This window comes from Kogia breviceps, chromosome 19 (assembly GCF_026419965.1).
Source record: "Kogia breviceps isolate mKogBre1 chromosome 19, mKogBre1 haplotype 1, whole genome shotgun sequence".
NCBI lineage: Eukaryota > Metazoa > Chordata > Mammalia > Artiodactyla > Physeteridae > Kogia > Kogia breviceps.
This window is the reverse complement of record NC_081328.1, coordinates 22,785,409-22,802,675: the sequence shown is the minus strand read 5'-3', so window position 1 is coordinate 22,802,675 and position 17,267 is coordinate 22,785,409. Positions and strand designations below refer to the sequence as shown.

At 36.9% G+C, this 17,267-nt stretch overlaps 1 protein-coding gene across 3 annotated transcripts in view; it reads left to right on the top strand.

Annotated features, from left to right (window-relative positions):
• MED13 (mediator complex subunit 13) overlaps nt 1–17,267 on the top strand; it is a 96,304-nt gene that overhangs the window by 29,971 nt on the left and 49,066 nt on the right. For all 3 annotated transcript variants that reach the window (XM_059047664.2, XM_067020548.1, XM_067020549.1), the window contains 2 exons: nt 79–189; nt 9,395–10,078. In XM_059047664.2, the coding sequence (XP_058903647.1) occupies nt 79–189; nt 9,395–10,078 (795 nt within the window). The remainder of the gene's footprint in view (nt 1–78; nt 190–9,394; nt 10,079–17,267) is intronic.

Below are 17,267 nucleotides of genomic sequence, written 5' to 3'. Positions count from 1 at the left end.
AAATTCAACTTCAATGCTTAATTCAGGGTTACAAAAAATTTTATGAATTCTAAAGAGTTTTATAATTTCAAATCTTAGGAGGAAGTATTCGGCTTCATCAGGTGGTCTATGTGAAGAAGAGACAGCCGATAAAGTAGCATCCTGGGATTTTGTTGAAGCTACACAAAGAACAAATTGCAGCTGTTTGAGGTAGACTTTTTTTTTCTTTTCCATTTAATTGATGTTGGAATATACACGTATGTGTGGTAGTTTCTTATGCTGTTGCATACTTAGGCCCCACTTTGTTTGAGATACCTTACGTAAACACACTGTTAGGATTTTTTCCAAAAGAAAAAAATATGAGGAAAATAAAAATTCAGTAATACGGAGCTGATTGTAGAAGGACATACAAATGTATGTCATAGGTTCTTATACAGGTACCAGAGCTGGACTGTGAAAGCTTGGATTCATAGCTAAATAAAAGAATTTTATACTGAATTATGGAATATATAGCATCTATAAGGTAAGAGGAACACAAGTCTCTTGAGAAAAGTGTTGATAAATGGCACTGTGCTTGAGACATTTCTCCCAAGCGTTCTCATAAAAAAGATGATGTATGATATACTGAGATAAAATTTTTCTCAGTCTTTTTTATAGTAAATACAATATTGGGTTTTGTGCAGCAGTTTCTATAACATCCCTTTGGTCAAGCTGTAGGTGAAGTGATGAACTAAGATTCAGAAAATAAGATTCTGCAAGGGACCAAAGCTGTACTGTAAAAATACAGGCTTTCTAATAGACTGTGTTGGTTGAAAGGTCGGTAGAAGAATGGATGTACTTGGAATTTTTTAGGCAGTGGTATTTATTTTATATATTGGGGATTTTGATGAGATTTGTTTATCACAGGCCTAAAGATTATGTTGCCTAGAGTTTATTATTTTATTCTACAGATTAAAGATAGATCATATGTTTTTGCAGTCAAGTAAATAAATAATGGCATTGATATCCGTAACCATGACTTACAAATGCACAGTTGGCCACCCCTTCTTGTCTTGGCTGTGAGCCAGAGGGATGGAGTGCTTGCAGGTTAGGGCTAAGGTTTTTCTTACATTAGCTCTGTTTGATTGAGTACAATGACAGACTCTCAAGTGTTCTGATGTGTTTTTGCATAGATTAAGTTTTGTTTTATATAGATTCTTTGGATTAAAGACTGTACAATTTTTTAAAGTCTGACAGCTTTGTTAAAAACTTGCCTCTTGTTGACAGAGAGATTGGAATAAAAATATGGATAGATTAGCTCCTGTTTAACAGTTTAAAATAGTTAAAACCAAAAAAAAAAAATTAGGAAAAAACACACTCATCTTGGGGAAAAAACCCAAACTTAGTCTTTTTTTTTTTTTTTGCCGCATTGGGTCTTTGTTGCTGTGCATGGGTTTTTCTCTAGTTGGTGGCGAGCAGGGGCTACTCTTCGCTGCAGTGTGTGGGCTTCTCTCGTTGCAGAGCATGGGCTCTGGGCATGTGGGCTCAGTAGTTGTGGCTCGTGGGCTCTAGAGTGCAGGCTCAGTAGTTGTTGCGCATGGGATTAGTTGCTCCGCGGAATGTGGGATCTTCCCGGACCAGGGCTGGAACCCGTGTCCCCTGCATTGGCAGGCGGATTCGTAACCACTGCACCACCAGGGAAGTCCCAAACTTAGTCTTGAAATTCAGGGCTTCAATGCATTATTTGTCTAAGACCAAGGGTTGTTGGCAAACTACGATCTGTTGACCACATTTGGCTCACCTATTTCGTATGGCGTGTGAGCTGAAATGATTTTTACAGTTGTAAATATTTGAAAGAAATGAAAGGAAAATATTTTGCGAAAGTTATGTGAAATTCAAATTTTAGTGTCCATAAATAAGAATTTATTGGGACAGAGCCACATCTGTTCATACACATATTAACTTCCGCTGATTTTACAGAGTTGAGTGGTTACAAGACAGACTGTATGGCCCCCCAGAGTCTAAAGTGTTTACCATCTGGTCCTTTACCGAAAAAGTTTGCCAATCCCTGGTCTAAGACCAATAGAATGCTTAAATGAAATTAGACTTCTCTTTCACTGTATTGGCATTTTTATCAAGCAGCTCTTCTTTTTTAGTTTCTAACCTAGACATTACTTTATTCTTTTTGAAAGATTTGGGTTTTAAGTCTATTTGTCTAGAATAGTTGTAGAGGAAGACACTCAAAATGCATGTTGGTAAACATAAGTTTTAATTCTTGCTCTAAGCCGAACTTTTATTTTTAAAAACATACTTTCTTTCCTAATTCCAGAAATCCCTCCTAGGTATGTCAAGGTTTGATATGATGAAATTTCATATAATGTATATGTTTGACTAGCTTTGGTAAATTTACCCTTCTAGTAAATACAGTGTTTCTAATCATTTACTTTTTTTTTATTCACTTTTTTTTACTACTGCATATTGTAGATTCCTCCTCTACCCCTGCCTCTCCCCCCACATCTGGTTCTCTTCTTTAGTTCATAAGTAAGGCTTGAAACAGACTTGGAGCCACCCTATTACGTGTATCCTCTCCTGGTATAGAATATAGGAGGTAGCGCATACATCGATAACTGACTGTACTAGTCAGCCAGTCTGTTCTCAAATGTATCCCTACATTTTCCCTGCTCTGTTCTGTTTTGCAGGGAGTTACAATTCCTAGGCTCCCTTGCCTTTAACATGTGTTTCTTGGTTTCTCTCCCCAGTTTTATTGTGATATAACTGACAAATGATATTGTATGATTTTAAGATGTCAGCATGATGATTTGATTAGGCTCACTTGCTTTTTGGAGTTGGCTAGTTGGAGGCACTAAGAGAAGATTGGTTGATAGGAGGGAAGAAGCCAGGGTATTCCCCCCCGCCCCTTTTTGAGCCAACTCCAGCAGCAGCTCTGTGTCCTGTTAATAGCCCCTTCTTCTGTGGTCCCAGTTACCATTGGGCAGTTCCTGCTGTGGTTGTAGCACCATCCCAAGCTTCTGTGATCTGATGAGACTACTTCGTCTTATTGTCCTTTTCAGCCATAGAAGTGATTGAAGCTCCCTGCTGTTACTGCTTTCTCCATTACCTCATTTTCCTCTGTTTTGTTTTTTGATAAATGATTGTACTACATTTACTCTGTGTGAAAGATGGGACTGGACCCTTCTCTTAGAATTGATTTGGAAAAAAAATTGCATAAATATAAGCAGTTTGCATGATATGTGATTTTAAGAAATTTAAATTATACAAATAAAGCTGAAGTACTGCTTGACCACTCTCTTTCCAAATCCTACTCTCTCTCCCTAGAAGTAACTACTTGCCAATTAGGTATTATCCTTCCATGCTTTTCTCTATAATACTGTGTGTATGGGCTTCCCTGGTGGCGCAGTGGTTGAGAGCCTGCCTGCCGATGCAGGGGACGCAGGTTCGTGCCCCGGTTCGGGAGGATCCCACATACCGAGGAGCGGCTGGACCCGTGAGCCATGGCCACTGAGTCTGCGCGTCCGGAGCCTGTGCTCCACAACGGGAGAGGCCCCAGCAGTGAGAGGCCCGCGTACTGAAAAAAAAAAAAAAAAAAAAAAAAAAATACTGTGTGTATATGTGTTTTTCCTCCCAACACATAAACATAATACAGATGTATTTGGCAGTTTATTTTTTCACTTCATGTGCCTTAGATCTCTCCATTCTAGTTACTTGTGGATCTACTTTATTGTTTTAAAAAAACTTCTTGGCATTCCACTGAATGGAAGTACCATAGTGTATTTAATCATTCTGGGTTTGATAGACAAATAGGTTGTTTCCACAGGTTTTTTTGTTTGTGTTTACCTTTTAAAAAATAATACTTTTGTGACTATCAGTTATTTATTAGATTTTTTTTTTTGACACTCTGTGATAGACGATGTCCAAGGCTCAGGATACATTAGTGAACAAGGCTCCTGCTGTTGTGAAGCCTGCATGCTAAGGGGAGTGGGGCAGATAATTTAGTTTTCAAAAAAAATTCTTAATCCTTTTAAAATTTAAGAGTGGTGAGTGCTAAGAAGGAAATAAAATTAGGTGGGTGATGTGATAGAGAGCTGTGGGCAAGGGGCCTATTTAAATACTTTGCTTATGACTTCAGAAAGCTTCTACCAGTTTTACTCCCACTTCTCTTTTTTTTTGCGGTACGCGGGCCTCTCACCGTTGTGGTCTCTCCCGTTGTGGAGCACAGGCTCAGCGGCCATGGCTCACGGGCCCAGCCCCTCCGCAGCATGTGGGATCTTCCCGGACCAGGGCATGAACCCGTGTACCCTGCATTGGCAGGCGGACTCTCAACCACTGCGCCACTAGGGAAGCCCTCACTCTCACTTCTTGCATATAAGAGTGCTGGTTTTTCTTATGCTTTCACTGATCTGAGAACTGTCCTTAAAATTATTTTTTTCGCATTATAGTAAGTGAAAAGATAAAATTGTTCTAATTGGCATTTTTCAGTTGTTAGTGAGATTAAAAACTGCACATTTATGGATATTAGGCTTTAGTCTGGTGGAATGTTCATAAAAAATTAGCACTTAGCAAGCTGTATAAGTAGAAAGCATTACAATAAATTTTAGATATTAACACTAAATTATTAGGAACTTCAATTAATAGGAAAAATAATTAAAGGAATCACTCTGTGATACTTTCAGGACAACTTCTTTTTTAGAAAGATTCTCCAATTTGGTTGACTTCTAATATGAAATTCAGTTGTCTCTAAAGAAGACTAGCTTTTAGAAAAAGGTCTACATAGAAGAAAGGAACTATGATTTAATGTTACCAAAGTTTTGGAGAGCCATTGCTATTTGTATATAGGCCAAATTAATAGTTTTCTTTGCCTTATGGAAGGACAAAGGAATGTATGGCTGTTTACTTTTCACACCCCTTGTATACTTGGAATGTTACTTGGAATGTAACCAGGTAGCTCACCCCAGATGATTGGAGATCGTTTTTTCTCCTTAGTGCCTTGCATAACTTGATGAATTCTTAAACTTTTGGTTTCAAAACTCATTCACACTCTTAAAAATTATAGGGTATCCGAACATGCTTTTATTTATGTGGGTCACATCTGTTTATATCATTTTAGGGAAATTTTAAAGCAGTGCTTAATTTATTTAAAAAATAACATAAGCCCAGTACAAATTAACATGAATAAAATACTTTTATAGAAATCAACTATATTTTCCAAAGCAAAAAACAGATTAGAGGACTTCCCTGGTGGCACAGTGGTTAAGAATCTGCCTGCCAAAAAGGCAGGGGACACGGATTTGAGCCCTGGTCCAGGAAGATCCCACATGCCGGAGAGCACCTAAGTCCATGAGCCACAACTACCGATCCTATGCTCTAGAGCCCGTGAGCCACAACTACTGAGCCCACATGCCACAACTACTGAAGCCCACGTGCCTAGAGCCTGTGCACCACAATGAAGAGTAGCCTCCAGTTGCCGCGACTAGAGAAAGCCCACACACAGCAACAAAGACCCAACGCAGCCAAAAATAAATTAAAAAAACAAAAAACTATATGTCATAAAAATAACCTTAAAAAAACAGATTAGAAGAGATAGTTGACATTCTTTCTTTCATAAATGCCTTTGAAAATTGGTGGATATTTTACACTTACAGCACATCTCAATTTGTACTCTCCACGTTTTGAGTGCCTAGTTAGCCACATTGGACTTTGGGTACCATTGTTGGGCAGCACAGCTTTAGAAATAGAGTTCAAAATAGGACTCATGTCTGGATATAGGAAAAAAAATTTACATTCACATATATATAAATGTCTGATATAGAAAAGACAAGTTTCTAGTCAATATATTATTTTCTAACAACTGAAGGAGCTACATTTCTTCATAAGGTAATGTGGTCCTTGTCATTGAAAATGTTCGAAGAGGGGTTGGTTAGAGAAGGGGTTATTCTTACATTGGATAGAACCTATTGTTTGTTTCCTTACTGACCAATAACTTTATTAATTTTTTTAAAATGCTATTTAAAAAATTTAAATAATGCATACAAATATAAAACTTAAAATGACAAGTTCTCCCTATTATGCATGTATGTAGATCTGCCTGCCTGTTTTCTTTTCCACAAATGGAATCATGCTATGTATACTGTTCTTCAACATGCTTCCCCCCTCCCCAGTATGCGGGCCTCTCACTGCTGTGGCCTCTTGTCGCGGAGCGCAGGCTCCGGACACGCAGGCTCAGCAGCCATGGCTCACGAGCCCAGCTACTCCGCTGCATGTGGGATCCTCCAGAACCGGGGCATGAACCCGTGTCCCCTGTGTCGGCAGGCGGACTCTCAACCACTGCGTCACCAGGGAAGCCCCAACGTGCTTTTTTTTGAAAAACAGTTATCCTGGGTATCTTTCCTTGTTAGCACATATAGTTCCACTCTTTTTTCTTTTAAGTTCTTAGTACTCCATGATACTGTCGAGGTATAATGCTTTATTTGTCCAGTCACCCATGCTGCACTCTTGCTGAAGATTTTTAAAGCAAATCTTAAATACTGTCATTTCACTCCTACTTCAGTATGCAACTCTAAAAAATGTTAATATTTTCTTACGTAGCTATAATTCCATTATCACACCTGATAAAAGGAACAGTATTTTATTGGTATCATCTGATACCTTCTACAGATATGTCTCAGAAATATCTTTTTGTAGTTGGTTGGTTTGACTAGGGTTCAAACAAGGAGTAGACATTTGATTGTTAAGTTTTCCAGGTCTCTCATTTAATCCTCTTCCTCCTTTTATGACATTGATTTGGTTGGAGAAACTAGGTCAGTTTTTCTATAGAATGTCCCACATTATGGAATTTCTCAATTTGTCATGTATTTTAACTTGTTCTTCTGGTGTCATTTAACTTCTTTTCTCCCTTGCATGTCTGTAAATGGAAGGTAGCACTAGAGCCATGTCCTCTAAATACTAGCTATGTTTGTAACCACTAGTGACTATTTAAATTTATTTATTTACTTGGCCACACCACTCGGCATGCAGGATCCTAGTTCCTGGACCAGGGATAGAACTCATGCCCCCTGCAGTGGAAGCACGGAGTCTTAACCACTGGACTACCAGGAAAGTCCCTGTGGCTATTTAAATTTAAAGTAACTGGATTTAAATAAAATTAAAAATTTAGCCCCTCCATTGCACAAGTCACATTTCTAGTTCTCAGTAGCCACATATAGAACATTTCTATCATCACAGAAAGTTATTTTGGACACTGCTGATCTAGAGGCTTAATTAGGTTCAGTTTTAATATTTTTGGTGCGAATACTACATAGGCAGTGCTGTGTTGCTTTGTATGGTGTCACATCAGAAGAGACATATGCCTGGTTATCCCACTTTTTTTTTTTTTTTTAACCCCACATTTGTTTATTTATTTATTTTTGACTGTGTTGGGTCTTCGTTTCTGTGTGAGGGCTTTCTCTAGTTGTGGAGAGTGGGGGCCACTCTTCCTCGTGGTGCGCGGGCCTCTCACTATCGTGGCCTCTCTTGTTGCAGAGCACAGGCTCCAAGCGCGCAGGCTCAGTAGTTGTGGCTCATGGGCCCAGTTGCTCTGCAGCATGTGGGATCTTCCCAGACCAGGGCTCGAACCCGTGTCCCCTGCATTGGCAGGCAGATTCTCAACCACTGCGCCACCAGGGAAGCCCTATCCCACTTCTAATAATGTTAAAACTAAGAAGGTGGTGATCAGCCTGATGCCTTCATTGTAAAGTTCTAATCATGTTTACTATGAATAAAGACAGTTTTTCTTCTTCTTTTGAAATCTCTGATCTCTTTTTTTTTCTTGACTTACTGCATTGGCTAAAACTTTCCATAAAATTGTTGAAAAGAAATGTTGAGAGTTAATATTCTTGCTTTGTTCCAGTCTTACGGAGAAAATATTTAGTCTTCCATCATCAAGTATGATGTTAGTTGTAGTTTTTCATAGACAGCCTTCATTGGACTAAGTTATAATACTTGCTTGCTGAGTCTTTTTATATGAATAGGTGTTGAATTTTGTCATGTTTTTCTGTATTTATTGAGATAATCATATGGTTTTCTGTTTTATTCTGTTATGTGATGAATAATATTGGTTTTTTTCTTGTGAATGTTACACCTTACATTCATGGGACAAATTCCATTTGATTATGATGTATTCTCAGTTTATGTATTACTCATTTGCTCGTTTTGTTAATGATTTACATTTGTGTTCTTAAGGAATATTGTTCTGTGATTTCCTTTTCGTATGATGTCTTTGATTTTGGTGTCAGAGTAATAATGAATTTCTCCTGTGTCCTTTGGACATAACTGGAGTTTTCTTTGATAACTTTCATGCTTTTTTTCCCCTCATGTACAATAAGAGGTCCCAGGCTCTGTATAAAAGGGTGTCTCAGCATGTTCCCTCAGTAGAGAGGGTTCTTTGAAAAAGTGCCTGCCACTGCTTTTTAATAGTCTTTCAAGTTACCTCTGATATAATAAAACCATTAATGAAGTATATTGTAAAAAGAAAACAAGCCAAAAAACCTAGTGAATACTTAATGCTTTAACTCCAAATCCCTGCAAATTTTTTTCTAGTTTTTTACTTAAAAATATTGTATATACACTTATATAAATATTATGTATATAAAATACATAATATTTTATATACATTAATACAGTTGAGTTTGGAAATCTCAAAGTGCACAGTGTTTTTACTGCACTGAAAGAAATCTTAAACTTTGAATACAGTTATTAGATTTTAAGGTATATAGTTTTAAATTCTTCGATTTAGAATTGCTTCACATCATGAGGAATAAATTGTTTTAGGTACTTCCTTTTCTTTTTCCTTTCCAGTCAGCTTATTCTTTCTGTATTGGTAAACCTTGGGAGAAGGAAGGTAGGTATGGTATGGGGCATCAACCAGTCAATTCCAGAACTATCCAGATGGATATAACTACAATCTTGACTGATCTAATTTCAGTCCAGTAGCGTAAGTTTCCTTGCTGGTTGCTGTAGGACCGTAGATGATGACTGAGCTCAGCCAAGCTGTTGACATTGATTTATAACAATTACTAATGGTAAAATATCAAGTACCTTCATAAATGAATAAATTTGAGGACATTTTATACCTTTTTATATTAAGATAACTAGAATCTTATCTCTGTATTCAGATACTAAGATGTTTAGATTATGTAAGGCAGATCATCTTTGGCTATCTGATCACATGTTAAATGAGGATGAGAGATTGGCTTTTATGAAGCTTTCTGCATGCTCTTAGTTTTAGGCCACTGAACAAAGTATTTTTTTTCTATGTAAATTCAAATAATTTTACTTTTAGGATTATGTGTGAAAAACAGATGACATCCAAAATTTCTAATGCTGTTAACTTGTATACTTTTATATAATAGTTATACTATAAATCTTTCTTTTAACTTTTCAGGCACAAAAATCTCAAACCAAGAAATCCTGGACAACAAGGACAGGCACCAACTTTAAGTCAGCAACAACAAGTACTTCCGAAGCACAAGACCAATGAAAAGCAAGAAAAGAGTGAAAAACCACAAAAACGCCCCTTGACTCCTTTTCACCATCGTGTATCTGTTAGCGATGATGTTGGCATGGATACAGATTCATCCAGCCAAAGACTTGTGATCTCTGCTCCAGACAGTCAAGTGAGATTTTCAAACATCCGAACTAATGATGTAGCAAAGACTCCTCAGATGCATGGCACTGAAATGGCAAATTCACCTCAACCACCCCCACTTAGTCCTCACCCATGTGATGTGGTTGATGAAGGAGTGACTAAAACACCTTCAACTCCTCAAAGTCAACATTTTTATCAAATGCCAACACCGGATCCCTTGGTTCCTTCTAAACCAATTGAAGATAGGATAGACAGTTTATCCCAGTCTTTCCCAGCTCAATTCCAGGAAGCTGTAGAACCTACAATATATGTTGGTACAGCAGTAAACTTGGAAGAAGATGAAGCTAATATAGCTTGGAAGTATTACAAGGTCCCAAAGAAAAAAGATTTAGAGTTTTTACCACCTCAACTTCCAAGTGATAAATTCAAGGATGATCCAGTTGGACCTTTTGGACAGGAAAGTGTAACATCAGTTACAGAGTATGTATTGTTTTTAATAGTCACTATTATAATTTAAGGGTGGAAATGATGTAGGTTCTTAATAGTAGGACTCCAGAATGGTTTCAGGGTAAGATTAACAATAATAAATCCTTTGAGTATTTGAGTATTAATTTTGCATAATTTCTTTACTGTGTTTTTTCCTCAGGGGACCTCTTTATTGTGAAATATTTTAGTCACAAAAAAGTGGAGAAAATAATATTTATCCATCAGCAAACTTAAGAATTTCACATGCAGTTAGAACCCCTGTGTACTATTTTCTTCCTCCATTTTTCCTTCCACTGTCCTGAATTTGGTATTTATCATTTCTATACATGTTTTTATACATGTAGCTCTAGTTAATTCATTTTACTTGCTCTCCAGTATTTCTTTGTTATGAATATGCCATAGTTTATCTACTCCCTTGAGAGGGACTTGTTGGTTATTTTCAATTTTTCACAAAGGGTGTAGCAGTGAACTTTTTTGTACACATTTCCTTGTACATTTATATATATAAGAATTCTTCTAGGGAATACAGCAAAAAGTGGAATTGCTGGGCCATGGGGTATGTCGATATTCAACATGAAGGGTTGTTACCAAGTTACTCTCCAAACTATACTAGTTTACACCCTCATCAACCAGCAGAGTATGGGAGTAGCTGTTCTACATTTTCCTCAGTACTTGGTATTATGAGACTTTTAATTTGGCTAATCTGCTGCATGCAGAATGGCCTATTGTTGTCTTACTATGTTTTACAGATTCCTAGTGAGGTTAAGCATCAAAGTGTTTACAGGCCTGTATATCATATGTTTTAGTCTATTTTTGTTTCTTTTTTTTCCTGATTTATTCTTTTCATATTCTGGTTATTAATCTTATATTAATTACATGTACCTCAGATATCATTTTTAGTCCTTTTTTTTTTTTCTTTTCTTTTCCTCCTAATTATTCTTTGTATATTCTGGCTATCTATCTTGTATTAGTTATATGTGCTACAGATATCTTCCTCTGTTCTGTGATTTGCCTTCTTTGTCCACAATATGTATGACATACTTTGGGGCAGAAATAGGGTTTTTTCCAGGTCTCCCTTTACTTTCTGTATTGTTCTGTTTATATTTATTATCTGCCCCACAAGCTTTTTGCATTTTTATCTATAGTGGGGTTTTAAAAAATTTTTATTGGAGTATAGTTTACAATGTTGTGTTAACTTCAGGTGTAAAGCAAAGTGAATCAGTTACAGTGTTTTTTTTTAAAGGTGAAAGTCAACCAACCGTTATATTCTTCTCTCTCTTTTTTTTTTTTTCCGGTATGCGGGCCTCTCACGGTTGTGGCCTCTCCTGTTGCGGAGCACAGGCTCCGGACACGCAGGTTCAGCGGCCATGGCTCATGGGCCCAGCCGCTCTGCCGCATGTGGGATCCTCCCAGACAGGGGCACAAACCCGTGTCCCCTGCATCGGCAGGCGGACTCTCAACCACTGCGCCACCAGGGAAGCCCCATTACATTCATCTTACCGTTATATTCATTAAAACTGTCTACCTATTTATCAATGCAAGGCCAAGTAGTTTGCAAAGATTACATTTCCTTCTCTATCAGTCTCTAAAACTTTTAGGGTCTTTAGCTTAGAATGTTGAAATTTTGCAAGAATATGTGTATACATAGTAGTCTTTTATTCAGTCCTTGTACTGAACTTTTGAGGAGGGCTGGTTTAATTTGAAATCTTTTTTGTCCCGTCACTGGGAAGTTTCTCTTTTCTTGGAAAATATCTCTATTTTTTTCCCCCATTCTCTGCAGAACCTCTAGAATTCAGATGTTGAACTTTGTATTTTCTCTTTTTTTCCTGAGGGGATTCCTCAACTTCTAGCCCTTTTCTTAAAAGTCTTAATATTTGTTTCTCATGTTTTTTTAATTTCTAAACTTTTTTTTTTTTTAAATAGCAACCCCTTGTTTAATGTCCTTTTACTTTTTTCCCTTTAGAATTACTTTATTTTGGTCTTTTTCTTTACTATACTGATTCTCATCATATTTCTTATTGTTTCATCTTATACATTTTAGAATGAGGGAATGAATAGATGAGCTGGTTGGAAATTTTGTGTATAAAGGCAGAGCCTTGTTGATTGGTAGGACTTAACTCACCAAACAAATATTTTAGAATGAACTGCGTATCAGTTCCAGAAACTTTGCTTTATGGTAATGGGGTAGGGGATGTTTAGGAGGGGAGGCCTTGTACTTAAACTTCCAGGATGAAAAGGATCTTGTGCCTTCACCAGGTAGTTTATTCATTTTTCTTAGAAAAGGAACCCTTTCAGGACTGGGGGGCAGGGGCAGGGGGATAAATTAGGCGTTTGGGATTAATGTGTACACACTACTATGTATAAAATAGATAAACAACAAGGACCTGCTGTATAGCACAGGGAACTATATTACAATATCTTGTAATAACCTATAATGGAAAAGAATCTGAAAAAGAATATATATATATACACACACACAAAACAGAGTCACTTTGCTGTACACCTGAAACAACATTGTAAATAAACTATAATTCACTTTTTTAAATGGTTATAAAAAAATAGGAACACTTTGTTTCTCCTTTTTCAGCTTTTTTTCATTTCTGTCTAGAGATGTAAGTCCGGATTTTCTCTGGTTTTTAGGCAGTGTGGCTCTCCTGTTGTTTATATAGTTTGTCCTTAGCCCTCTCTTGCATTTTGTAAGCCACAAACTTTCTCTGCTGTGTTTCACTGATTTTGAGCTTCCCCGAGACTAAGTAAAATTCCTGACCTATTTATAGCTTCTTTCTCATTTTCCCTACTGTTAGAGATGTATTTTCTTTTAAAATTCCTTGGTTATTATTTTAGTAGACAAACCCGTGTGCTTCATCTAGCACTTTGAATCTTAAAAGCATTCTAGTATGACTTTTTTTTAAATGAAAATTAATCTGGACTTGAAATTGAGGGACTTCAGAATACCCTTATGATCATGGAAGACGACTAACTTAGTTAATAAATTAGTAGATTTCTTGTAAGCAAATGACATCTTGGAAACAAGGCTTAAAAGATCTTAATCTTACCTGAGCTGGATGTAATATAAAAATCTAAGCTAACTTCAACTCTTGCCTGAAACTGTTGGTCTCCTTGATTCTATACTTCTCTTTATATAGTCTCTATACAGCAGTCAGAGTGATCATTGTAAGTTAAATATAATGTTACTGATTTGCTTAAAACTCTTCAGTAGTTTCCCTTTATATTTAGAGTAAAATCCATACTCTTTCCCTCATCTGTAAGGTTCTACACAATCTCCCGCATACCTAGTTCTTTACTTGTATTTACTGCTCTCCTGTTTGCTTCCTGATTTAACCACACCAGCTTTCTTGCTATTCCTTCAAAAAAGTTAAGGTCATTCTTCATGGCCTTTAGAATTGCATTACAGGGTGGGGGGAATAACTCACCCCTTACTGTTCAGTTGAACGCAAAAGTTACCTTCTCAGGAGGTATTTCCTTGACCATAGTACCTAAACTGTGACTTCTCTTTAATCCAAAAGTCACAACCTATTCTGTGTACTACTTTCATTTTCTCCATATATATAAAATTATCTGAAATTATATATTTGTTAATGGTCTCTTCCCTATTAGAATGTAAGCTCTATGAGGGCAAGGACTTGGTCTTGTGTACTACTGTGTTCTTCCAACTTACATGCGTGCACGCATGCGCCTTCCCAGAACAATCCTAGGCACATAGATATTCGGCAAATGTTGGATGAATGAAATGACAATGTGGTCCTAGATTACTTTATGATTTTAAAACATTTCTTTCTAGGTGTTATATTTTCTTATTTAATGTATGTAAAAATGTAGTGATGTAAATATTTTCAGTTTTAAGAACTTTAAGAGTGAGTTTTTATGGACATATTATTTAGGTTTACAAATTCTAGCCATAACTTTATTTAGTATATTGGCTGCTTGTGTGCATGAGCATCTGTAAGTGAAATGAAGGTCTCTTAGAAGTTAATACAGCTTAACCTTAAGAGTTGGTTCTAAAATTACTTTGGCATTTTTCTCATTAAATAAGAATGAGAAAGAAGCATAATGTAGAAAGGTAACGTGCAGAGTAGAATGGTTCTGGGTCATGATTATGTAAATTAAGGAAAATACATGCCTCTACCTGTTCCTGGTCACCATCTTTTTCTACCTCATAAAAAGAAGACATAAAAGATTGAATAGAGGTTTTTTTGTTTTTAAAGTTGAATATGAATACAGTTTTGGTTATGCTAGTTACTAAAATGTGTGTTGTGTCACAAATTACTTGTAGATAGAATCCTTGTTTTCATATTGTAACACTAGATTAGAATAGGGTAGATATCACAGAAGGTCAACCATCAGAGTCCTCGCTGCTATATGAACTGAGAAATATCTGTGGAATACACCTGTTTTATACTTGGTAGGTTAGAAGTTTTGGTCTTACGTTTTAATCATCTAGATCATTTTATTTTATCTTCCTGAAGTTACTGGCAGTAGTTCTCAATTGGAGCAGTTTCTGTCCGCCTCCCACCCCCCCACACCCCCGGTGACATTTGGCAATGACTAGAGACATTTTGGTTGTCACAACTGGGCGTGTGCTACTGACATCTGGTAGGTAGAAGCCAGGGATGCTGCTAAATATCTTACAGTGTATAGGACTGTCCCCCACAACAAGGAATTTTCCAGCCCAAAATGTTAGTAATGTTGAGGTGCTTTAATGTTATAGTTAACTTACTCCAGAGTTCAAGTTTCTGTTAAAAATTATTAAATTAGATATGCCAAACATGTTTAATGATTAAATTTCACTAGGGAGCTCTCTCCCATACTGTTTTAGTCTCCCCAAACCAGAGTAAAATACCTGGCATGGTCTTCAGTGTTTGTGTTATGCTAAAACAAAAGTTATTTTTTCTCATAGTTAAAAAGATCTTTTTGGAATAACTTATTAATTCAAGTACCTGCTCTTAATATTACTTGAGATGGGATATCATGAGGATCAGTCATCTCCTTATAGCAGGTTGGCAAAGCCAGTTGACAAAGTCAGATGATGTCCCTTGTCATTAAAAATAAATTCTAAGAATTACTATTACGCTTTCTTTTTTTTTGTTTGTTTGTTTGTTTTTTTTTGTTTTGTTTTGTTTTGTTTTGTTTTGTTTTGGTGGTATGCGGGCCTCTCACTGTTGTGGCCTCTCCCGTTGCGGAGCACAGGCTCCAGACGGACGGGCCCAGCCGCTCCGCAGCATGTGGGATCTTCCCGGACAGGGGCACGAACCCGTGTCCCCTGCATCCGCAGGCGGATTCTCAACCACTGCGCCACCAGGGAAGCCCTACGCTTTCTTAATGTCATTTAAACAATCTTAAATTCTTTGTAGAAGCATTCTGTATTTTTAAAGATGTAATATGATCAGACATATTTCTGGTAATAAGAGTAATCCATTCAAAAACCTGGTTTGTTGTTTGGTGTTTTTTTGTTTTGTTGTTTTGTTTTGTTTGCGGTATGCGGGCCTCTCACTGTTGTGGCCTCTCCCGTTGAGGAGCACAGGCTCGGGACCCGCAGGCTCAGCGGCCATGGCTCACGGGCCCAGCCCCTCTGCGGCATGTGGGATCTTCCCGGACCGGGGCATGAACCCGTGTCCCCTGCATTGGCAGGTGGACTCTCAACCACTGTGCCACCAGGGAAGCCCCTGGTTTGTTTTATATAAAAAAATTTGTGAATTTGTGTTACCCAGTCATTGTAAATTTCTATTATCGTTTTCCATGCTTTGAGGTTTGAAAATGTTTTTAAATATATAGCAGTTAATTTTAATGAGGTTAATTAGAGGCTGTTGCAACTCCTATATTCCTTCTCCTTTCTTAGGAAGATTATCTTTCTTTTTTAATTCATACTCCTCAAAGATGCACTTTTTCAGTTTGAATAAAACTGAAATTTCTGTAATATACAAGATACTGTAAGGCACTGTTGGGGTATAAAGTAAATTTGGGTCTTGGCCCTAAATGAAATTGTAGTTTAATGGAAAATAGCATTAAATTCTCTGATACAGTTATATATATAAGATATAGTAGGGATGCAGAGCCAGAGGGGAGAATAATTCCATTTATCGAGATCAGAAGCTTTATCTAGTTTTGTATGGATAGATTATAGGGTGCTGCTTAGTGGTTTGGTGTGTCATGGTGAGAAATGAGACCTAAACAGTGGGGTAGGGCTATATCATGGAGTGGCAAAATATTATTTATAAGGTGATACAGGGGCCTCATTAGGAAGTTAGAAAGACATGGTAGGGATGGAGGGATTTTATAGATGTTGTGGAATAGACTAAAGAACTTTATGGCCAATTAGATATATAATGCAGAGGGGCAAGAATGCATCAGTAGAAATTAAAAAATGGTTTCTTTATAGTAGTTGACTTCTACAGATGTGTGCCTTTTTAGAAAATTATGGAGGAGAAATTTAAACCTTTGTTTTATTTATGTAAAGTGACAACTCAGTTTCCATTTGGCATAAATAAATGAGGTTTTCCATTGATTGGTATTAAGAGGTGGGCACTAGCCTTTCATAATAGGTAGATAAACGAAAAGAGGTACTCTTTTTCAGTTGTAGATGGTGGTGGCTGCTCATTTCTAAGCATTCCCTTTATTCTTAGACTTCATGTGCAGCAGTCGATGCCAAATTTTTTAGCAGCTACTTTAAGGCAAAATTCCTTTTCTAATTTGTTACAATTTATTTGGAGGGGAGAGAGAGGTTGGGGGTGGAGCATAGCATATCTCCCACACAAGATATACACATCTGTGGCAAATATCTTTATTTTCTTTTTGTTTCTAATTATTTTTAGTTTCTTTATTAGTTAATGATAACATCTGTTTTAGAATAGTGGCTTAAGACCTTGTAAGTTTTAAAGAAAGCAAAATTTCTGCCAAGAAATATTAGTTGTTTTTAAATATATTTTTTCAAGGGTCTAGCACTTAGTTTTAGTAGAATTTGTGCCAGCCTAAAACAGTCTGTAACTCTTGATTCAGAAGGAACCTTTCTAAACCCTGAACAAAGAACTGTACTTGAGCATAACTCTTATTATGTCTTGTTCAGTATAAAAAATACATCGTGATATCTTAACCATAATATCCCTCAATAGAATTAGGTCTTACGTTGTATATAATATGTATATACCAGATTTTTATTGTATGTATC